General features: G+C 41.3%; 1 protein-coding gene across 3 annotated transcripts in view; it reads right to left on the reverse strand.

Annotated features, from left to right (window-relative positions):
- Positions 1-319: 319 nt before the first annotated feature.
- Positions 320-19,918, reverse strand: part of LSM6 (LSM6 homolog, U6 small nuclear RNA and mRNA degradation associated) — a 41,124-nt gene continuing 21,525 nt past the window's right edge. For 2 of the 3 annotated variants that reach the window (XM_022599673.2, XM_022599674.3), the window contains exons 3-4: positions 18,512-18,625; positions 15,599-16,000 (exon numbers count right to left, since the gene is read on the reverse strand). In XM_022599673.2, coding sequence (XP_022455381.1) covers positions 15,966-16,000; positions 18,512-18,625 — 149 coding nt within the window. In that variant the 3' untranslated portion in view covers positions 15,599-15,965. Of the gene's footprint in view, positions 459-15,598; positions 16,001-18,511; positions 18,626-19,918 lie in introns of those variants that run through there. The other variant, XM_089912402.1, reaches the window with a different exon arrangement.

A 19,918-nucleotide genomic window follows, 5' to 3' on the forward strand; every position in this document is an offset into this window, starting at 1 on the left:
GGATCGAACCTGGGCCCCCTGCATTGCGAGCGTGGAGTCTTACCCACTAGACCACCAGGGAAGGCCCTGCCTTTGGCAACTTATTAACACCCTTTGTTCCTTTTTCATGCCTTGGTCATGAATTTCCATTGACATTGATTGGTGTTTGTAGGTAGATATGGCTATTCTAGTATCGTTATTGTGGTGAGCATTGCAATATTCAGAAATAAAAATTTTATTAAAACTACAGATTTCTGGGGTTCTGGGACAATCAGTGTAAGAAAAGAGAAAAATTTTCACAATTTTCTTTGAACTCGACTTTAATTTACTTAAACATGGGAAATTGATGGACATTTATGTAAATGTCGCAGGCTTGTCGACTTGCTTCCTTCTCCATGCTGCCATGCACTTTCTTCCATTGGAAGAAAAGAATCTTTCGGTGCTTTTTCTCTACCCAATTATCCCCTCCTGTATTCTCCCTGTTAAAGAGCAATACAGACGAACAGGACTTTAAAACAAATCAATAGTTCCTTACTATTTGCAAAAAAAGTACTTACAGAGAGTTGGCTAATGTGAGAAAGTGTCAGCAGTATCTCTTCTCTCTAGGAGTTAACGTTTTACTTGGGGTGGGTGGCAGGGTGTAGAAGAAAGAAGTCAGACAGCAAGTTAGTTGTGTGGTCTTGGCAAGTTAATTAATGTTGATGAACCTCAGTTTTCCCATCTCTGAGATGGGGAGATGATTAGATTTCTCACAAGGACACTGTAAGGACTAGGTGTCCTTGTATAATGATGCATAGCAATAAATCACAGCTGTTATCAGAAGGGAGATTAAAGCCAGGCTACCAGAATTTAGAGCAGAGAGAGAGATTTCAACTAGAAACAAGAAAAGATGGTGGATCTTAGAGGTTAGGTGGGGTTTGGGTAGATAGAGAAGGGTAGTAGAACATTCAAAGCCGGAGAAAGAGATTGCACAATGGTGTGAAAGTGGGAAAAAACGGATCGCGTTAGTTGTAATTATCCGGAAATAAAATGAGGCATGCCTGATGTAGGGTGTTGGAGCCAGTGATGTTGTTGGGAGGAAATGGAAGTAAAGGGAAGAGCCGGTAAGATCTGGAGACTGTTTGTATGGAGACAAAGGAGGGGCTTTTAAAAATTGGTATTTAGAAAGCCTGAACGAAAAATATAACCTATATCTGAAACAGGGGAGATAGCGTTCAATCTTAGACATGCTGAAAATGCCCTCTTAGCCTCATCCACTCCTCAGCCAACCTTTCCTAAATGCCTACTAAGTGCAGGCCATGTACACAGGGCTGGGCTATCAAGATGAATAACACAACATCTGCCTTGTAATGCTGGAGGTGGAGACTAAAGCATCAGCAGATAATCACAAAACTATGGGACAAATGATCAGCGGAGATAGAATCACATACGACTATGGAAGTACAGAGAAGGAGTGTCTGGGGGTTGGTTAAGAATTTCCTTTTCCCTTTTCAAAAAACCCAAACACTCACATCTTGTGATTGGATGCCAAAAATTAGTCTCAAAGATCAGTCGTCAAGTAATTCGTTTATGACTGTTCTGTAGCCTTTTTTAAGTATCCTACACCATGTATACTCTTTATCCTCATGTGGCCACTTGGTCCCCCTCACGGCCCTGCATTGCAACTGATCGTCTTTGTGTGCTTATCTTCTCTACCACCCAAGCGCTAAACCCCTGGAGGGTAGGATTCATCTTAAAGTTGCTAAGCTCCAATACATAGCACAGTACCACGCTTATTGTGAGGCTATCTGTTAAATAATTTCGCACAGACAGAAGCTAAGGTGCATGCATCTCTGTGTTCAGAACTCTATGTGTTTCATTTATTTTAATCATCCTCTTCCAACCTTCCCAGGGAAGGAGGAATAATAGCTCCCAATTGTTGAGTTCTTACTATGTGCTAGGCACACATCTAACTCCACTTGTATGTACTCATCTAATCTTCACAACGACCCTATAAACTATGTATTAATACTCTCCCACTTTACAGCCCGAGGCATAGAAAGATTAGGACAACTTGTCTGAGGTCACATTGCTCCTAAGCGGAGGAGCTCTGGAACCTGTGGCCCAACCCCTGTGCTGTTACAGCTGCCATCAATGTTCCAGAAAACTGAAGTATACAGGGAGTGTGGGTTGTGAGGGTTCTAAAGAGTACATTACGGGTGGCAGCGAGACTTCAGTTTTCTGCTTCTTGGACCAGGGTTTGGAAGGCCCTCTGGGTAAGTAGGACACCCCGTGAGAACTTCCCCTCAGGGAGGAACTCGCATCCTGAACTTGCAAACCTAACGTAAATGGGCAAATCCACTCCTTCAGAGGCTGCAGGTAAAAAGCCCGCAGCATAACTGGAGGTAAGGGCGCCTCAGTACTGCACATTGTCAAATGTTTTCCATCCTTCCCTCCATGGCAGATGTTCTCAAATTAAAGAAATTTTAAAATTCTAAGGATGTATTTTCTTTTTCCCTTTTTTTCTCCCTCTTTTTAAAATAAAGAACATGCTTATTCTAGTACCTAAGTATCATCCTTCACTTTCTTGCCCTTCACACTGCCTTTTTCTGTCCCACCACGGAAGCAGTCCCGACAAGGGGGGTTCTCTAAGTTTCCCCTTTACGGAAGTGATCCAAACCTCTTATCCAGCCTGCATCAAAAAGAAGCAGATTGTTTGATTAGCACCCTCCACCCCGCCCTCCCTTGCCAATGGAGAATACCAGGATCTTTGAACGTGAAGGCCCTTCATCAAAATTGAGAAAATTTTAAAAAACATTTTTCAAGGCACCTACAAAGACCAAACTCCAAAGACGATTCTCTGGTTCACTTTTTATAGTCAATTTCTGAAGGACAAATTCCTTCTTTGGCTTTATGACCCTCAACTCCGGAGCCGGGTCCAAATTCCCCCCATACCCACTGGAGTTCTGTCACATTCTGTTAACACAGCCCTTTCTTCTACTAAACGGGCACCTGAAACGGACAGGCCTCGTTCACTGACCTCCCGTTAAATCGCAGTAGAAGTCGGCCTCTAGGGCAGTGCCGCACAGCCGCTAATACTACACCTGCACTTGCTACCGGGAGACTGGCCAGTGTCTTTACCGAATCACTGACGTCCTCTGCACACACCTCTAATACGTGAGGGGGGCCCACGTCTGCATGAGTCTGAGGCATCTTAGAGAAATGTGCTCATTTGCTTCCGAGCAGGAAAGCTGGAAGGAGAAACACCAGCCTTCCCAATTCCTAGGCCAGTACTTAATTCTCTCTTCACATGAAAACATTGCTGTGAAGGGGACAAAATCCATGTAGCAATAGCACCCTTCAGTTTAATGAAAGGTCTACCTTGAGCTGAGCCAACAATACCACTTTAATGTCATCATTTCACTAAATCTCCTGCTGACTTGTTTGCTTATCTCACAGGGTAAGATGGCGCATCAGTACTAATTCCTCCACCAAAACACCTCTATCTCCCTCCCAAAGTCAAATTCACACGTGTGTTACTGAAGGATCTGTAGTTAAGCAGAAACTATTAATTATTCGAACATAGTTTTTGTCTAAACAAAATTCAAATATGGCCGCTCCTTTAGTGTTTTGTTTTTCTGTGCCATGCGTATAAAAATAAACTCTATTTGAAATATACAAGATAGGAACAGTCCCAAGTGGGATTTATATAGCCAGATTCTTTTAAATTACATATATTATAGAAGTACATCATTTAAAAACAAAAGCTTTTTACCACATATGTTATTAGTTTATTTCTATCGATTTTGAATGGCTTAGACCCATTGAAAATGGATAATTGGCACAGGCTCTGAGCTTCCTAGAAGCTAAGTAAGAAAGGTAAGTATAACCAGTTGCCTACTTATTATCTTTATGGACCATAAGGAGAAAAATGGGCTAAAATAACACAAGGATAACTAGGGAGATGATAAACTGGCTGCAGGATCTCCGAAAGGATACTTATTGTCATCTCCTTCATGTCACCTGGCGAGGGGCTCCCTGTGGCCCCTCCCCCAGGGCTGAGAGAGGGAGGTGTGGCGGGCATGTGACTCTGGCCTGTAGGTGACCAGCCCTGGGATGAGCAGGCAGACAACCCCACAACAGAATAATAATGAAAAACGATCTTGACAGGCTGGAGCAATGAGCTGAATCTAACAAGATGAAATTAAACAAGGACAAATGTTAAGTGCTTTACTTAGGTCAGAAAAAAACCAATGGCACCAACCCAAGATGGTAGAGATATGGTTCACCAGCAGGCATAAAAAACAAAACAAAACAAACAAAAAAATTTAGAGTTTTAAACTACAAGCATGTCACTAAAAACAACCCAAAACTTCTTAGTGCAATTTTGTCTTTTGAACAAGAATATGTTCTTCATATTCCAAGATCACTAGTCTACATTTGGAATTAGATTCTGGGCACCCTGCTTTATTTCTGTGGAAGATGGGTCTAAACTAACATTAAAAACAATTTTGATATTGTAAAGCAATTATACTCCAATAAAGATGTTCAAAAAAAACAATTTTGAAGCAGCAAAGTCATTGTCCATAAGTTCCTTCACCCAACACGGCTATGTTCATTGCTTGCATGCCACTTTTCACGTTGCATACTTACTTTAAAATGAGTATACAGAAGAAAATAAATAAAACAGAATAAACATATGCAAACTGGAGTGCATTTAGAAGAGAGTGGCCGGAGTGGCTTGTGGACTCTGAACCTGCATTTCCGAAGTGCAGTTGGATGGACGGGGGAGAAGATTTATGAGAGGTGTTTTCAAATAGCTGAAGGGTTGACAAGAAGAGATTAGGTTTGTCCAAGGTAAATTTAAGGATTATGAAGAAGAAGAGCATTTAATCCAAAATATTTGGATATCTTGGATTAAAGACGTAAAATTGTTTGAGCAAAGACCTTCTGGCCAGTATGTGGCAGGGCTGAGAGACAACGAATGTGCTCAAGCTCAGAACAAATTTAAATTCAATATTAATAGAAAAAATCCTCCTATGAGTCAAATCTGTACAAATACAAAGTAGAAGTCTGCAGATTTTCATGTAGATAGTGTCTTACTTATGAAGCAATGAAAGAAAGGTATTTAAGAATGGGCCATAGCAGTGGCTTTCAAATTTTCAACCACAATCTTCAGAAAATTTTATATATATATTATACATAGTATATGTATAATGTATATGTTATACATAGTACATATAATATACTATTTATTAAATATTATACATAGTATATATTATAGTATATACATATAGTAGATAATATATTTTATATCACCACCATACACATGCATACGTGATTGAGAATAAAATGGAAACAAAAGTCTAACTACTACTACCACTAATTGCTATGGTGCACCTTGGGTTATTCTTTCTATTTTACTTTTTTAAAAAAATATATTTATTTACTTATTTTGGCTGTGCCAGGTCTTAGTTGAGGCACGCGTGCGTGATCTAGTTACTCGACCAGGGATCGAACCCAGGCCCCCTGCATTGGGAGTGGGGAATCTTAGCCACTGGACCACCAGGGAAGTCCCTCTATTTTACTTTTTTAAAATGCTGAACTTCATCCACTAAATTGATTTCATCTCCAGTGCCATATCACGCGGACTGAAAAACATTGGCCTGGAGAACTATTGAGTGGGGCTGCTTGGGTGAGCTAGAGAGCCAACAATTCCTTCCTACAATGAGATTCAATCATTCAATAATACAAACTGTGTTATGTAGCTTAAAAAAAAACCCAAACCCTAATTGAACTGCTTTTTGTTTCCAGTTTATTGCTTTCCTTCTCTTATTCTAGATTATTAAGCTTTTCAATTCTTGATTCTATTTCTATTATCTGTTCCTGCTTATACTACATCATCTGAAAAATCTTTGATCCTTTTACCTGAGTAACTGATGAAAATATGAAACTGTATAGAACCAAGAACAGAAGATTGCAACTCATTTTAAGTGCAGTTGCTCACCCAGGTGTGTTTATTTATGTAGTTTCTTTTCCAAGAATCAGTTACAAATCCTTCAAGCATACCAACAACTTCTTTATTTTATTTTTGTCCACAAGGTTGAGAAATTTTGTTCAGTGTGGTAAGATTAAGAGACCATGGAAAGACAAATACCATATAATATCACATATATGGAATCTAAAATATGACACAAATGAACGTATCTACGAAACAGAAACAGACTCACAGACATAGAGAACAGACTTGTGGTTGCCAGGGGGAGGGCAGGTGGGGAAAGGAAGGAGTGGGAGTTTGGGGTCAGCAGATGCAAACTATTATATAAAGAATGGATAAACAACAAGGTCCTACTGTATAGCACAGGGAACTATATTCAATATCCTGTAATAAACCATAATGGAAAAGAATATGAAAAAAAATATATATGTATAACCGAAATCACTTTGCTGTAGAGCAGAAATTAACACAACATTGTAAATCAACTATACTTTAATAAAATATATTTTAAAAAAGAGAGAGGAGAGCGAGAGAGAGAGAGAGAGACCGTGGCTATGCCATAGGGTGGCTGGTTCTGAGGATGAAATGAGGTGATGTAAGCCGAGTGCTCTAGACAGTGCCTGGCTGGATGGCTGTTAGCTGGGATGACATCGATGGTGATGATGGTGGTGTCACAGTGATCTTCCTCTAGTGTAGCTGCTCAAAACCATACTAATGTGGTCTTGGCATGCCTTCTTCAAGTGAACCCAAAGTGCCTCCTAAAAATCACCCCATTTTTTCCTCTTTTTCTATTTTGAGTAACCTCAGAAGAATTTGAAAGGTTGTAACCTCAAGTCACAGATCCGTTGTTTTCCTAACCTCTTCTTCCTTTTTTAAAACCAGGGCACTTGCTTGCCTCTTGTTTTCTTGGATCTCACAGACTCCTAACAGTGTTTCCTCAAGGTCACCAGCAAGTTGTTTTGTGCGGGGGGACATAATTCAATGAGTTAACTTGGACGAGCTACAGTCTCCTGTCTCTTGGTGGATTCTCTTTCTCTCCTAGGAATGTTTTCAGCTTGGAGATTTTTTTTTTTTTTTTAAGAATAAAGAGTAGCCTGGTCTTCTTACCACCTGGTAGCACCCCGTTAACAAGTGGCCTAGCCCTTGGTGGTTCACTTTATTCTGAAAAGCCTCAGCTCATTTGTGGTTTGGGCTTCTTGACATATTCAGGTGGTGGGTTATTCAGGGTCTTTGAAATCAGACTGCTGGGTGGAAATCCCACCCCTGCCACTTACTAGCTGGGTGATGCCAAGCAAGTCCGTCTTTGTGATTCAACTTGCTCATTTGCAAAAGGAAGAATAATGTCTATCTCGTGGGGTTGCTGTGAGCTTAGAACAGTGGCCAGCATGAAATCAGCTGGTATCGGTATTGGTATCGGTATCGGTATCGGTATCACGGGGAACTCTCTGAAGGCCGATCCTTCACCTTCTCTTTGGAGTTTCTGTACCGGAAAAAACTTTATGAAGGTTTCTAACCTTCTGGAGTCTCCTCTCACAAGATGATGTTTTCTCTGAACTTTTGGCTATCTGCCTTCCTAAAGGCTGGGCTACACGTCTGACTACATTCATGTTTATTTTATGTGACAAAGTCACTCTCCCCAGTTCCCATCACTTCTCTGTCGGTGAGCATTTCCTCCTCTGAGCCCAGTATCAACCCTCCTTGGTGTTTCTTCTGATTTCTAAGGGATGAAACTGTCACCCAGGCAAGCCAAAAATGTGTCAGATGACCTCCTTGTAGTGGGACGAGCTGCCAGCCAGTTAGGAAATGAAGGAATAGCACCGTACCCTGCCTTTGCCAGTGTTTCCAAACTTCCCAGTAATATATAACAGTGGGCCTGAGGATGAGAGCATGTCTATCTGGAAGCAAAAATGCCTGCCAACGACCCAGGTAAATTATTTAAGGGCGTCAGGACTGTGTTTCTGTGTTACTTGTCATCAAGAAGACAGCAAACAAACACCAAAGAGCCAGACACTTTCAGGCACTGGAAATACAAAGCCAAACACAGCCCTACCTGCAAGGAGCCTCCAGTCTACAATGGCTCTAAAATCCATCTAGTCTCCCCGCTGTTTTCTATCTAAACTGGAGTGGTGTGTCTCTCATGCCTCCACACGCGCCAGAGAGGAACTTCTTTCTTCATGTTTTGTTAAATTCCTAAAGCACCCACATCAGTGACACTCACCCACCATCCCCCCGCAAGGGGTCACTACCTGTGGGATGGGCCCTTCCTCCACTGAAGGTCAGCCGTGACTGTGGCACATCTCCTCCCCCTGCACGGAAAGCTCGAGGTAGGGTCAGCTTGTTCGAAAAATACAGAAATCGACATGACGTACAGAAGAGCAACTTGGAGAGAAATGATGCCTGTATAAGCTGGGAGGTGTGATGTCAGGAACAGGAACTGTAGTCTCAAGGCTGGTCTCTCCCACAACACAGGGGAGATGGTGCAAGAAGAGAAGAGAACGCCTTAGTTTGGAGTTAAGTTTCACTCCGTTAAAGGGGAATGAATGACAATAATAAAAGGAATCATATTAAGAGTCTGTTCTGGGTTTTATTCAATAATAAAAAGAATGGTTTTTAAATTCTCTGTCTGATGGCTTGATTATTTACCTTAGTTTTCCTTTTCAGTTAAAACAATACTTTCATTTCTCTGAACGGGCAAAACAGGTTCATTTGCGAAAACACTGTTCTGATCAGGGGAAAAGCACCTGTTCTCACTCAGCTTCTCACCCATTCTTAAGAAGTATTTTAAATAGTTCTTAAAATAGATGTTTCTCTTTTTCTCCAAAATGCAAACACAATAGGACATTTTGATGGAGGCCCGCTACACCTTTCTACATCCTGGACTTTTCCATCACAATTCTCAAAGTGATCAGCTTCAGTGAAAAGTGTTTTGTTTTTTTTTTTAAGTTATATAATAAAGTGAAAGATGGTAAGGAGAACAGCAAAAGAGGAGTCATCAGTAAACTTGTCAAGTAAAATGTATCTAACAGGAAACACAACACGACCCGGTTGGATTCTGAGCCCCATGTGTTGGGTGTGGCGGTTTCATGGGTTGGGTCTTGCTTCAAGGGGTGGGGGGCGAGGGACCCCTGAGCTCACACTGTGGGTGTGACAGGGTGCAGAGGAGGGTGGTCAGGCAGCACGGCAAATCTCACTCTAGAAAGGGCACCAAACTGTTTCAGTCTTTATTTGACATCTGAGCGCATGTACCTGTGACCAAGGACAATGGATGCAGCCAGAGCTGGGTCGGGGAGGAAAAGGAGATCCCATTGCACACAGTCCGTCTCCATCTCTCTCACGTACTTACTGGGTCCGACGATGCAGCTTCTAACATGAAGATGCAGCAAAGGTCTGCTGGGAAACAGCCTGGCGTGTAGAAATTAGGATTCAGGAGACTCCGGGGGCGGGCGGGGGGAACAAATTCTAAAAGACAGTCATGTCAAAAAACTCAAGACGCAGCACCTGCAGACACAGCCCCAGGGCAGCTTGTACCTCGGCCGGGGTGTAAAGGGCTGTTGGCTGCCTATTGATCTTTCCTGTCACACCCAAGCGGAGCGCCAACAAATCACTGTCAGCAACATCATCTTTGAACGCAGAGGACCGCACACACCTTGGGGCCTTCTTATTGCGACTACTGGGACGATGAGTAAAGAGAACATTGATTTATTGATTAAACGTACAATCAACAGAGGAGTCGATGGAACTCAGCACTTAAGAGCCTGATCACATCTTCTTTATCCATTCATCCGATGATGGACACTTACAGTGGAATATTACTCAGCCATAAAAAGAAATGAAATTGAGATATTTGTAGTGAGGTAGATGGACTTGAGTCTGTCCTCCAGAGTCAAGTAAGTCAGAAAGAGAAAAACAAATACTGTATGCTAATACATATATATGGAATCTAACAAGAAAAAAAAAGGTCATGAAGAACCTAGGGGTAAGATGGGAATAAAGACACAAACCTACTAGAGCATGGACTTGAGGATATGGGAAGGGGGAAGGGTAAGCTGGGACAAAGTAAGAGAGTGGCATGGACATATATACACTACAAAACGTAAAATAGATAGCTAGTGGGAAGCAGCCGCATAGCACAGGGAGATCAGCTCGGTGCTTTGTGATCTCCTAGAGGGGTGGGATAGGGAGGGTGGGAGGGAGAGAGACACAAGAGGGAAGAGATATGGGAACATATGTATATGTATAACTGATTCACTTTGTTATACAGCAGAAACTAACACACCATTGTAAAGCAATTATACCCCAATGAAGATGTAAAAAAAAAAAAGAGCCTGATCAAATACCAGTGGGAACTGTTATTCTAGTCGCAGCCACTCCCCAAGTGACCCAGGCAAGTTTCGGATCTTCTTTGCTTCAGGCTTCAGCGTCTGGGAAAGGCAACTGCCTTGTTCAGTGACCACAGAGGGAGATTGTGAGGACTTGCCCAGTCGGTTCCTGAGGTCAGGGCGGAGGTGTGATCCCGTGGGGATCTTCTACCGCACTCCCAAGGTGGGGAAATCATCCCAGAAATCTCTGCATCTGTGCTCATGACAGAGAGACTGGGAAGAGGGTGTGAGGCAGGCTTGCTCAGCTCAAAGGTCAGGACAAATAGGAAGCACATTCGCTTTCTCAGGATAAAGATACTTAAAATGGGTTTCAAATATACTGAAAGTGAGAGCCATACCAACCTAATGTTTGAAAAGTGATGAGGTTCAGTTTTAGATGTAATATACCCTGTGCCTCTGAGACACAGCTGACACAGGGTATGGCTGTGATGTACATGAAAGGCTCCATGGCTCTCCACAATATGTGGACAGAAAACATATGTGTCTGGCTTGGGATCATGTTTACCTGCTCCATGGAAAGGATTTTCTTACCTTTTGCGTTTTCTTTTAAATCCAGAAATATAGGGAACTTTTAAATTATCCTGCAACAAAACCAAACCAACCTATCCACACCCAGCTTCAGAAACTATGGAAGGAACGATCACTATTTTCCTCTGGAATCTAGTGAAGAAGTAGTTAAGGCACTAGGAACCCAAGTCCCTCAACCCCTGTCAACGAAAAAAGGATTTTTTTCAAGGCAATAAAAATCTGAGACTTTTTGCAGTCTGTAAGAAAAATTTATAATGCAAAGGATGTAGTTAACATTCTGGGCTGGCTAATTTTATGAGTCAACTTGGCTAGGCCACGGTACTGAAGTTTTTGGTCAAATATTCTAGATGTTTTTGTGAGGGTATTTTTTAGATGAGGTTAACATTTAAATCAGCAGACTCTGAGTAATGCAAAATTACCCTCCATAATGTGGCCAGACTTCATCTAATCAGTTGAAGACCTTAATAGAAAAAAACCTGACCTCCCCAGAAGAAATTCTGCCAGACTGCCTTTGGACTCGAACTGCAATTCCTCCCCAGGTCTCCAGCCTACCCTGTAAATTTTGAAATACCAAGCCTCCACAACTGTGTGAGCCAGTCCTTTAAAATAAATGTCCCCTCCCTGCCCCCCATGGATGGATGGATAGACAGATATACACACCCCCCCATTGGTTCCGTTTCTCTGGAGAACCCTAATACACATGCTGTAATAAATATGAACATTGTTCACCGATATTTCTGGTTTCTTCTCCGTCTAGGTCCATGAAAAGATTATACTTTACTGAAAACTTAAGGTAAACCACGGCCATGTAACCTCCTTTGGCTAATAGGATGGGAGTGGGAGTGACTGGTGTCACTTCTAAGCAGAAGCATTTAAGAGCCAGGGCGTGATGCTTTGCGCTCTTCTGCCAGGGCACCAAGCCTTGAGTCACGCTGAGATGCTAGAAACATAAGGTGCTGCCTCCCTCTGCCTCGGCCCCCAGGTGACCACATGAGCAGAGTCCTAACTACAGGCCCCCGTGGATGTACAGCATGAGTGAAAATCATTTGTTTCAAACCACTGAGATTTGGGTGTTGTTTATGACTGACACACCACCTGGAAAAAAAAAAAAGTCTGGTACCCTAGCAACATCCACTCAACGTGCCGATTACAAATTTTTTATTTTTTCTTTATTACAAGCTCAGTAGGACTTCTATTTGATGTAAACACTGAATAGTAATTTGGAACGCTGCACATGATGGTAGTAAAACAGTTTCTCTAAAATTATTTTATGTAAACTTTTCACAAACTGGCCCCGCCTTTAATCCAAATTATTGGTAGAATATTTTGCTAAACTCACCAGCATCCATTCCATTATGAAACTTGGAAGAAATGGAGTCCATATGGATTTGAACATTTTGTAAACAAGACCTATCTTGTTTACAAAATGTTCTATCTCAGCTGCTCCAGTGTTTTATGATTTTATGAAGGTCCTAGAATATGTCCACCTTCTATTTGCTATAACTCCCAAATTACTACTAAGAAGAGATAATCTTTCAATAAGACAGATGAATCGAAACCAAAAATCTGGCTTTTGCTAGATGGAAAAAAAAAAAAGTGTATAAAGATGGGAGTTTGAACCATATGGGCCTGTGAGGAAATGGGATAAACAGATGGAGACAATCAGATTTCAAAATTATCTAGTCCTGAGGTTATCTTGAATTGCAAGATATGAACATACAGTTGAGATTATCAAATCCACCTAAAGTGTGTAGAGTTTTAAAGGAATTCTCAAAATTTGTCTCAATTTAAAAAAAAAAAAAAGGATGGCACCACTTTCTACCACAAACACCTAAACCTGCACACTTCGTATGGAGAACGTGAACAGGGTCACATTTACTTTACTCTCCCCACAGGACCTAGCACAGTGCCTGCCTACTGTTATCATTCCCTAAATGTGACACTGATTTCTGCTACCACTTCCTCAAATCCCACTGCCTGGCCCCCTCCCCCATCTCCTAAACCAGGGAAGCAGGCTGAGAGGCGCAGAGCAAGTATCAGGGTCACATCCACTGTCCCGCCACTTGGCATGTGCCACTCTTGCCCACCCACTTCTGTGGTCTCACCCCCACTTTGGCTAACTGGACTCCAACTGGTGAGTCAAAGCTGGTCGGTCAACAACGGAGACATGCGTGAGTGCCGCACGTCTGCTGTGTACTGGTACAAACTGGAATAAAAGTAGCTGCTGGATATTCAGATCCCAGAAGTCAAGCCAAACTCTTAGGTGGAGTTTAGCTCAACAACGATGGTGGCAATCTTAGTAAAGGTAGTCAGAGCCATGCTGTTGAGTGCAGGCCCTCCAGAAACAAGGTCAAGGGAGATAAAAACTGTAGTTTGTTTTCCTTTCACCAACAATTTCTTTTCGTGGAGAGAAAAAGGATGGTTAATGCAGTTTGGCTGTGGACACTAGTCCTGGCCACAGAATGGGCCAGGATTTGCCTCTGAATAGAAGAGCTAGCCAACACTTTGAGGATCATTTTCTATGAGGACAAAGGTCAGTGTCAGCCCATGGTAAGAGGACAGACTGGCCCTTCGGCCTTGAATGCTGTACTAAGGTCACTTGTAAGTCAGTGTGATTATCGAAGACAATGTTTCCCCCCAGAGGTCACTTTTATTCTTATAAAGTAGATTATTATAGCCTCCCAGGTGATAAACCATACACGCAAGTCATCGCCGCTGAGTTCTCAGACCTTACGGAAACCCCTTAAACACTGACTATTTGTCACGTAATGAAGCACTCCCAGCATGCACTCCACATCGCCCTGGATGAAAAAGCTGAAGATGTAAACCATCTCTCAATAGCATTCCTTTCCTGAATGCTGAGATGTGAATGTGGAAATCACAGCACATGTCTGCCATCTGTATTTGTACTTGTCAACAGCTCTGTTTTGGGATAAACAGTTTTGAAGTAAGAATCAATTCGACTTGTTGGAAGATTAACCAAGGAACAGCTCAGAAGACCAAAACAGAACATGAAGTCAGATAGTCTAAAAAAAAAAAAAGCACAATTTTCTGTTTCTCGCTAAACACTGTTTTGTCACAGCCCAAGAGACAGAGCCTGGTGGCCAGAGTTTGGGGGCAGAGAGACAGGGAAAAATGTATTTACTCAAGTGAAAAATTCTTCAACCCAGAACAAATGCCTTTGCTACAATGCAATTGGAAATCATTCACTGACCTCTAGGAGACTCCAGTTAAGAAAAAAAGTAATTTTAGCTTTTATACTTTGTTTCACAGTTCTACTATGTGAAGGTATACACAGGGGACAACTTGCATCAGTACAAGTGAATAATACAGTCCTTTATTACCATAAAAATGGTAGCACTTCCCCAAGTTGATCATGATTAAAAGTAGTTCCATGGTTGAGACCACTACTCCACCATACAGATATTAGAACAGAGAGACAGCAAGGGGAAAATGAAGACACATACCGAAAGGGAGGTCAGGGAAAAAGTTAGTAAAAACAGGATGCTACAGATTGGTGGGAGAAAACAATGGAACTGCTTTTAGAAGAGGCTGATGTGAGTAAATGAAGGGATGCAGTAACCTGGCAGCCCCATGTTCTACAAAACAAATGAGAACATGTATGCTGCACTTGGAGGGACATCCACTTTCCCCTTAGAAGAAGTCATTTATAAAAAGAGCAAATTGGTGATTTGTACTTACAGACTGGACCCTTTTCAAGCCTCTGTCAAGGAGTGATAAATTATTGAAGCATAGTTTTATTTTTGGTGTGCAGTAATACCTTGTGAAATGTTTCTGTTCACCTTTCCTAAGTTATTAATTAAAAAATAATTGTTTCCAATTACTCTGTGATCTTTAAGCTAAAACCAGACAAAATACCACACATGCCTCTCCAGACCCAGCACCGCCCCTTCCCTCCCCTCCTTCCCCATCCTGCCCGCACATCCTTCAACCAGGAAACTGTTGAAACTCACACGGCACTCCTGGAACAGGACTGCTGCTTAGAAGGGGGAGGGGAGGAGGAGGAAGGCCAACACGATGGTCACACAATTGTCTGGTGTTCGTTCAACCGCAGTGCCCAGATGTGTTTGTTGTTCCGAGAGAAAGCGTGAACTGTTCAGGGAATACAGCAGGGTTGTGGAAACGTCATGAATAGAGTGGGAAACCCTCTCAGCAGGAGCCACATGACACAGAGAGGCTGCCTCGTGCCAAGCAACGTGGACACTTGTGCTCTGATGAGGTCACATCAAACCCAGCTGGGACTGGAGAGAAAGGCTTCCCGGGAGCCCCTCCCTAAGCCAGAGCGCAGAGAAATTCTTCCAGTCACAGCACAGCAACTGGAACCTGAATGAGTTTACAAACTCCAGGCCTCGCTTTCCACCGTGTTCACAAAGTGAGAGGGCGGCGTGGATGCCCGGACTCCATCACCCACGGCGTGAACTGCCCGGGGGAGATGTAAGATGAGTGCACACAGACTTGGCTTAAAAGGAACGTTTACACCTACACCTAGCATGTTGGAACCTTTAGAATCTCTCCCCCAGCTCAATTCGGATTCCCACTCCTTTTGTGGAAGTGCCACGGTTAGATGCCCAATTCTATTTCCTATAAAGATAATGGAAACAGAGGCTGAGCATCTGGTCTCAGGGACCCTTTTCAGCCTGAGACTGAAACTGGATGCCTCGTGGAACATTTTCCCTCAAGCATTTTGTACGGTGAACAGAGCAGGAGAGAGGAAGCCGTCTCTACAAATGTTTTAATTGTCTTCACGTCCATCATTTCAGTCAGTCCCACAAGCAAAGCAGGCAAATCAAATGGTGTTGTCTGAGACTTCAGTTACAAATCATGTAGGGAGAAAAAGATTTTCTCTTTTTTGAAAATTCTTTTTGCTTTCTGCTCACTGACATAGAGGTAAAAGACAATGACTGCAACTTAAATATGAAAGAACTCTTTACAATTAAATCCACAATTTTATACATTTATCTCACTCATGTCAGTGAAAAATCACCAACTATGACAAAATAGGACAAATTATATGACAGAAGAACCAAAAAACTTAATAAAAAACATATCCGAGTGTGAAAAGTATGGCACTCTAGGTGTCTTCACATCCTCCTCTTCTGTGTACTTATGTACAACACTGAAAAGAAAAAATGAACAAACTGAAAAAAACTTTTCTAAGTATCCTAATAGCAAGTTTTAAAAGCAAGCAGATTTTAGTCTGACACCTCTGCATATTTCAAAGGAATTTTCAAACCACACAATAAATTCTAGAACTATTATAAGACTAATTTTATGACTCTAGACCTGGGTTTGATGTCTTAGAGGACTGTGTTCTGATCTTAGCTATACATCTGACTGGATTTGCAAATCGCAACCAAGGGGATAAAATAAAATGTACGTGAAAGTCTCTGGAATCTTCGAATGTTTTATAATTCTAGGTATAACAATTATGATTGGTGGTTAAAGCAAATTAGTAAATCTACCAGGCCAGACTTCAGATTCAAAATAAAGAATAAATAAAAAATAAATATTTTCATTCATCTCCTCGATATAATCACTAAACTTCCTGTTTACTTTTTTAATTGCATCAGGATAAAGAAGAGCTGAGGAATTTGTTATTTTGTCTTATTCTGAATTCCCTGTAAAGTATCAGCCTTTGGTTTATCCGAAGTTTTGCTCAGCTAGTCCTCTCGCGACCACCCACATGAACTCTTCAGGGTATACTGAATATGTAGTACATGAGAATCAGACCACATCCAATGTCTTGGTCACTAGAGACCAAGCTTTCACCAGAGGTGTACCTCCCCTCCTACCCCCCACACCTACTCAGACTCTGACAGGTTTGTGCAAAGTGAACATTAAGAGATATCCTGATCAAAGGACATAGCACAGATTAATTAAATAAGCCAGGATCCTCTTTAAGAGCCTAGGATGTGAATCATGGAGCCGATTGCCCCATGGAAAAAGTTATATAAAGGAAAGCATCAGAATGACAGTAAAAACATCCCTAGGAAACTGGCCAAGTCCAAGATGCAGTCTGTACATGACAGGATGCATCCTATCACCTCTCACAGAACCTGCAGCTAGCTGACTGCTGTTATCAGCTGTACTGAGATGGGGAAAGATCATTAACATTTCTTAGTCAATGGAAAGAGTCAAATAAGAATAATATTGAAAATAGGAAAAGAAATTCTACACATTGGAAGGACTAAAAAGGTATATATATAAAGATATGATGTGACCCCAATGTTCACAGCAGCACTATTTACAATAGCCAAGACATAGAAGCAACCTTGGTGTCCACTGACAGAGGAATGGATAAACATGTGGTACATATATACAATGGAATATTTACTCAGCCATAAAAAAGAATAAAATAATGCCATTTGCAGCAACACAGATGGACCTAGAGATTATCCTACTAAGTGAAATAAGTCAGACAAAGACTAATATCATATGATATCGCTTATAGGTGGAATCTAAAAAAATGATACAAATGAACGTATTTACAAAGCAGAAATAGACTCACAGACAAAGAAAACCAACTTATGGTTACCAAAGAGGAAGTGGGGGGAGGAATAAATTAGGAGTTTGGGATTAGCAGATATAAACTACTATATATAAAATAGATAAACAACAAGGTCCTACTATATAGTACAGGGAACTATATTCAGTATCTTACAATAAACTATAATGGAAAAGAATCTGAAAAGAATATATATATTCAGTTATATATGCACACATATATGACTGAATCACTTTGCTGCACACCGGAAACTAATACAACACTGTAACTCAACTATACTTTAATAAAAAAATATTAAATAAAATAAAATGAAGATACAATGTGAAGCAATAAGGTATTGTAAGGACAGGAGGTAGAGTAACTACAATGAAAGTCAGGATGTTTAGTTCACAGCAAAGAGATCCAAGTGTTATGGGGGCTGAAGAAGTTACCCAGAACTAAAGAATACACATCAATAAAAAACCCTGAATCAAGAGTCACAGAGCTCCATTTGGGGGATGGGACCAGAAAGTGGGGATGAATCAAGGGATAATTCCCACAGTTTTGATGTCTTCCCTGCCCCCACCCCAAAATTCAAATATGACTTTACTGATAATGTGTTTTTAAACCAGGTACTTGAAAGTAACCATAATAATCATTTCAGTAATAAGTTGTTAAAAAAGCTGGGTAACTTCAGAACCATATTTCCTCTTTTGTCATTTCTGCCAAACTAAAGGATACAAATCTCCCACAGAAAAAAAGCATCTGAATGCTTAATAGAGAAACAAGACAAGCTAACTGCCAAACCAAAGGTAGCAGGGAAATAGTGGCCATTCTCAGAGCACCAACCGCCAGTGTGAGAGGCCGTGTTGGGGGAATATAACACACTGTATTCGAGAAGAGAGCTCTGGGTCAGTGTACCAAGGCCCCTCAATTCACCATCAGCAAAGGGAGGGAAGAAGAGAATTTCTAGTTCCAAAATGCCATGAAGCATCCAAAAAAGAACTAGCCACACTGAAGATCTGAGATGTAATAAGAATTTAAAAACAAAGCAAAACTAAAACTGAACTTTTAAATTATCTAGAAAACATGCTGGTGATCCTATTTTGGATGGGATATAACTGCAGAGTGAAGGGCTGTTACCATTGTTTCCTCGGATAAATGCATCCCCGTACTTATTCTTCAGCTGTCCATTTACATACTCCTCTGTCTGCTCCAAGGCTATATTCATATAGCCATCCAGGCAAGCCAGGACCCCTGGAGATGGATTCAGACAAAGAGAAGACATACAAAGCAAAGAGTTGAAAATTACAGGGTATACCTTAGAGCTGACAATCTCTTTACTCATTAGCTCTTACATGCTTAATATAAAAACTCACACTGTAAATGAAATTCAATAGAGCGAAGCACAAAAAAGTCTTTGCTCTCTGCCCGTCTGAATGAAAGGCTAAGACGCATACAGCATGAAGGCCGTCATGCACCCACTGCTGGCAGGGAAAACAATGGGCTGCCGCCTCCCTCATTGCATGTGTGGCAACAATGGCAACTTTTAAAGCCTTCACAAAAGTAACACGGTAAGGATATTCCAAGTACGACACCATTCTTTGAGAGCTAAAGACAGGAGTGGGCAATTATGCAGGAACAAATGATCACTAGCCATGACTCCTCTCATGCCCAGTGGCATTTCTGACTTTGGCCACTAAGTGAAATACGGGTCTGGCAGATTGATCTCGTTCTTTCACAACATCTCCTGCAGCGGGTGAATGTACTCCAAGGTTAAGAGGAAGGTTCCACAATCTGTCAGAACAATGGAAAAGAGGAGACAGCAGGTGCTCCTGAGAGAACATCTTAAAGCTGTGACTCCCAGTGAGGAACAGCTTGAGAACATGGGCACCATATTGCTTTATAGCACATCCCTCTCTGCGCTGTTCCAGTTAGAATATTTGCAGATCCACACTAATAAGAAAAACAGTAAACGTTCCAGGCAGCTTTCGAGGAAACTGTTCAAGTGAACCTTTTTAATTGTGTTAAGATGGTATCGATTTTGCAAAATTGGACCTGATGATCCTTTTTTAAAAAAGACGAAGATATGTAAACCATTAACTCTGAGCCTCTAACTTCAAGTGGTATTTTCTAGATAGACAACTTAAGTAAAAACAAATACTACAAATGTGATTCAATTAACCAACTCGATAGCCCCATGTAGTCTCAGCTTCATTAATATGCTTCTCACTCCCTGCCTCTGCCCCCATTATCCTCTCAACAAAAGTTTCTTTTCAAAATTTTGTGTGTGTGTAATGAGAGCTCAAGACAGTAAGCTAACAAAATTCTGCTAGAAGCTGCAAACTTTCGAAGCATCAGAATGCATTGTGAATAATAATTATTTCCTATCAAAAGAAAGCTGAAGCTACAACTTTAGTTTCATTCCTGCTGTATTACTTTATATCTAAACCACAATCATAAATGAGCAAGAAACTTCTGAGACATGATATGCAAATGTTTGAAAATTAATTAAAAGCATTTAAAAATGAAATGTTCCCTTCTAATAAA

Source organism: Delphinapterus leucas, chromosome 5, assembly GCF_059928025.1.
Source record: "Delphinapterus leucas isolate spDelLeu-1000000601 "Yukka" chromosome 5, BTC_Dleu_Yukka2, whole genome shotgun sequence".
Taxonomy (NCBI): domain Eukaryota; kingdom Metazoa; phylum Chordata; class Mammalia; order Artiodactyla; family Monodontidae; genus Delphinapterus; species Delphinapterus leucas.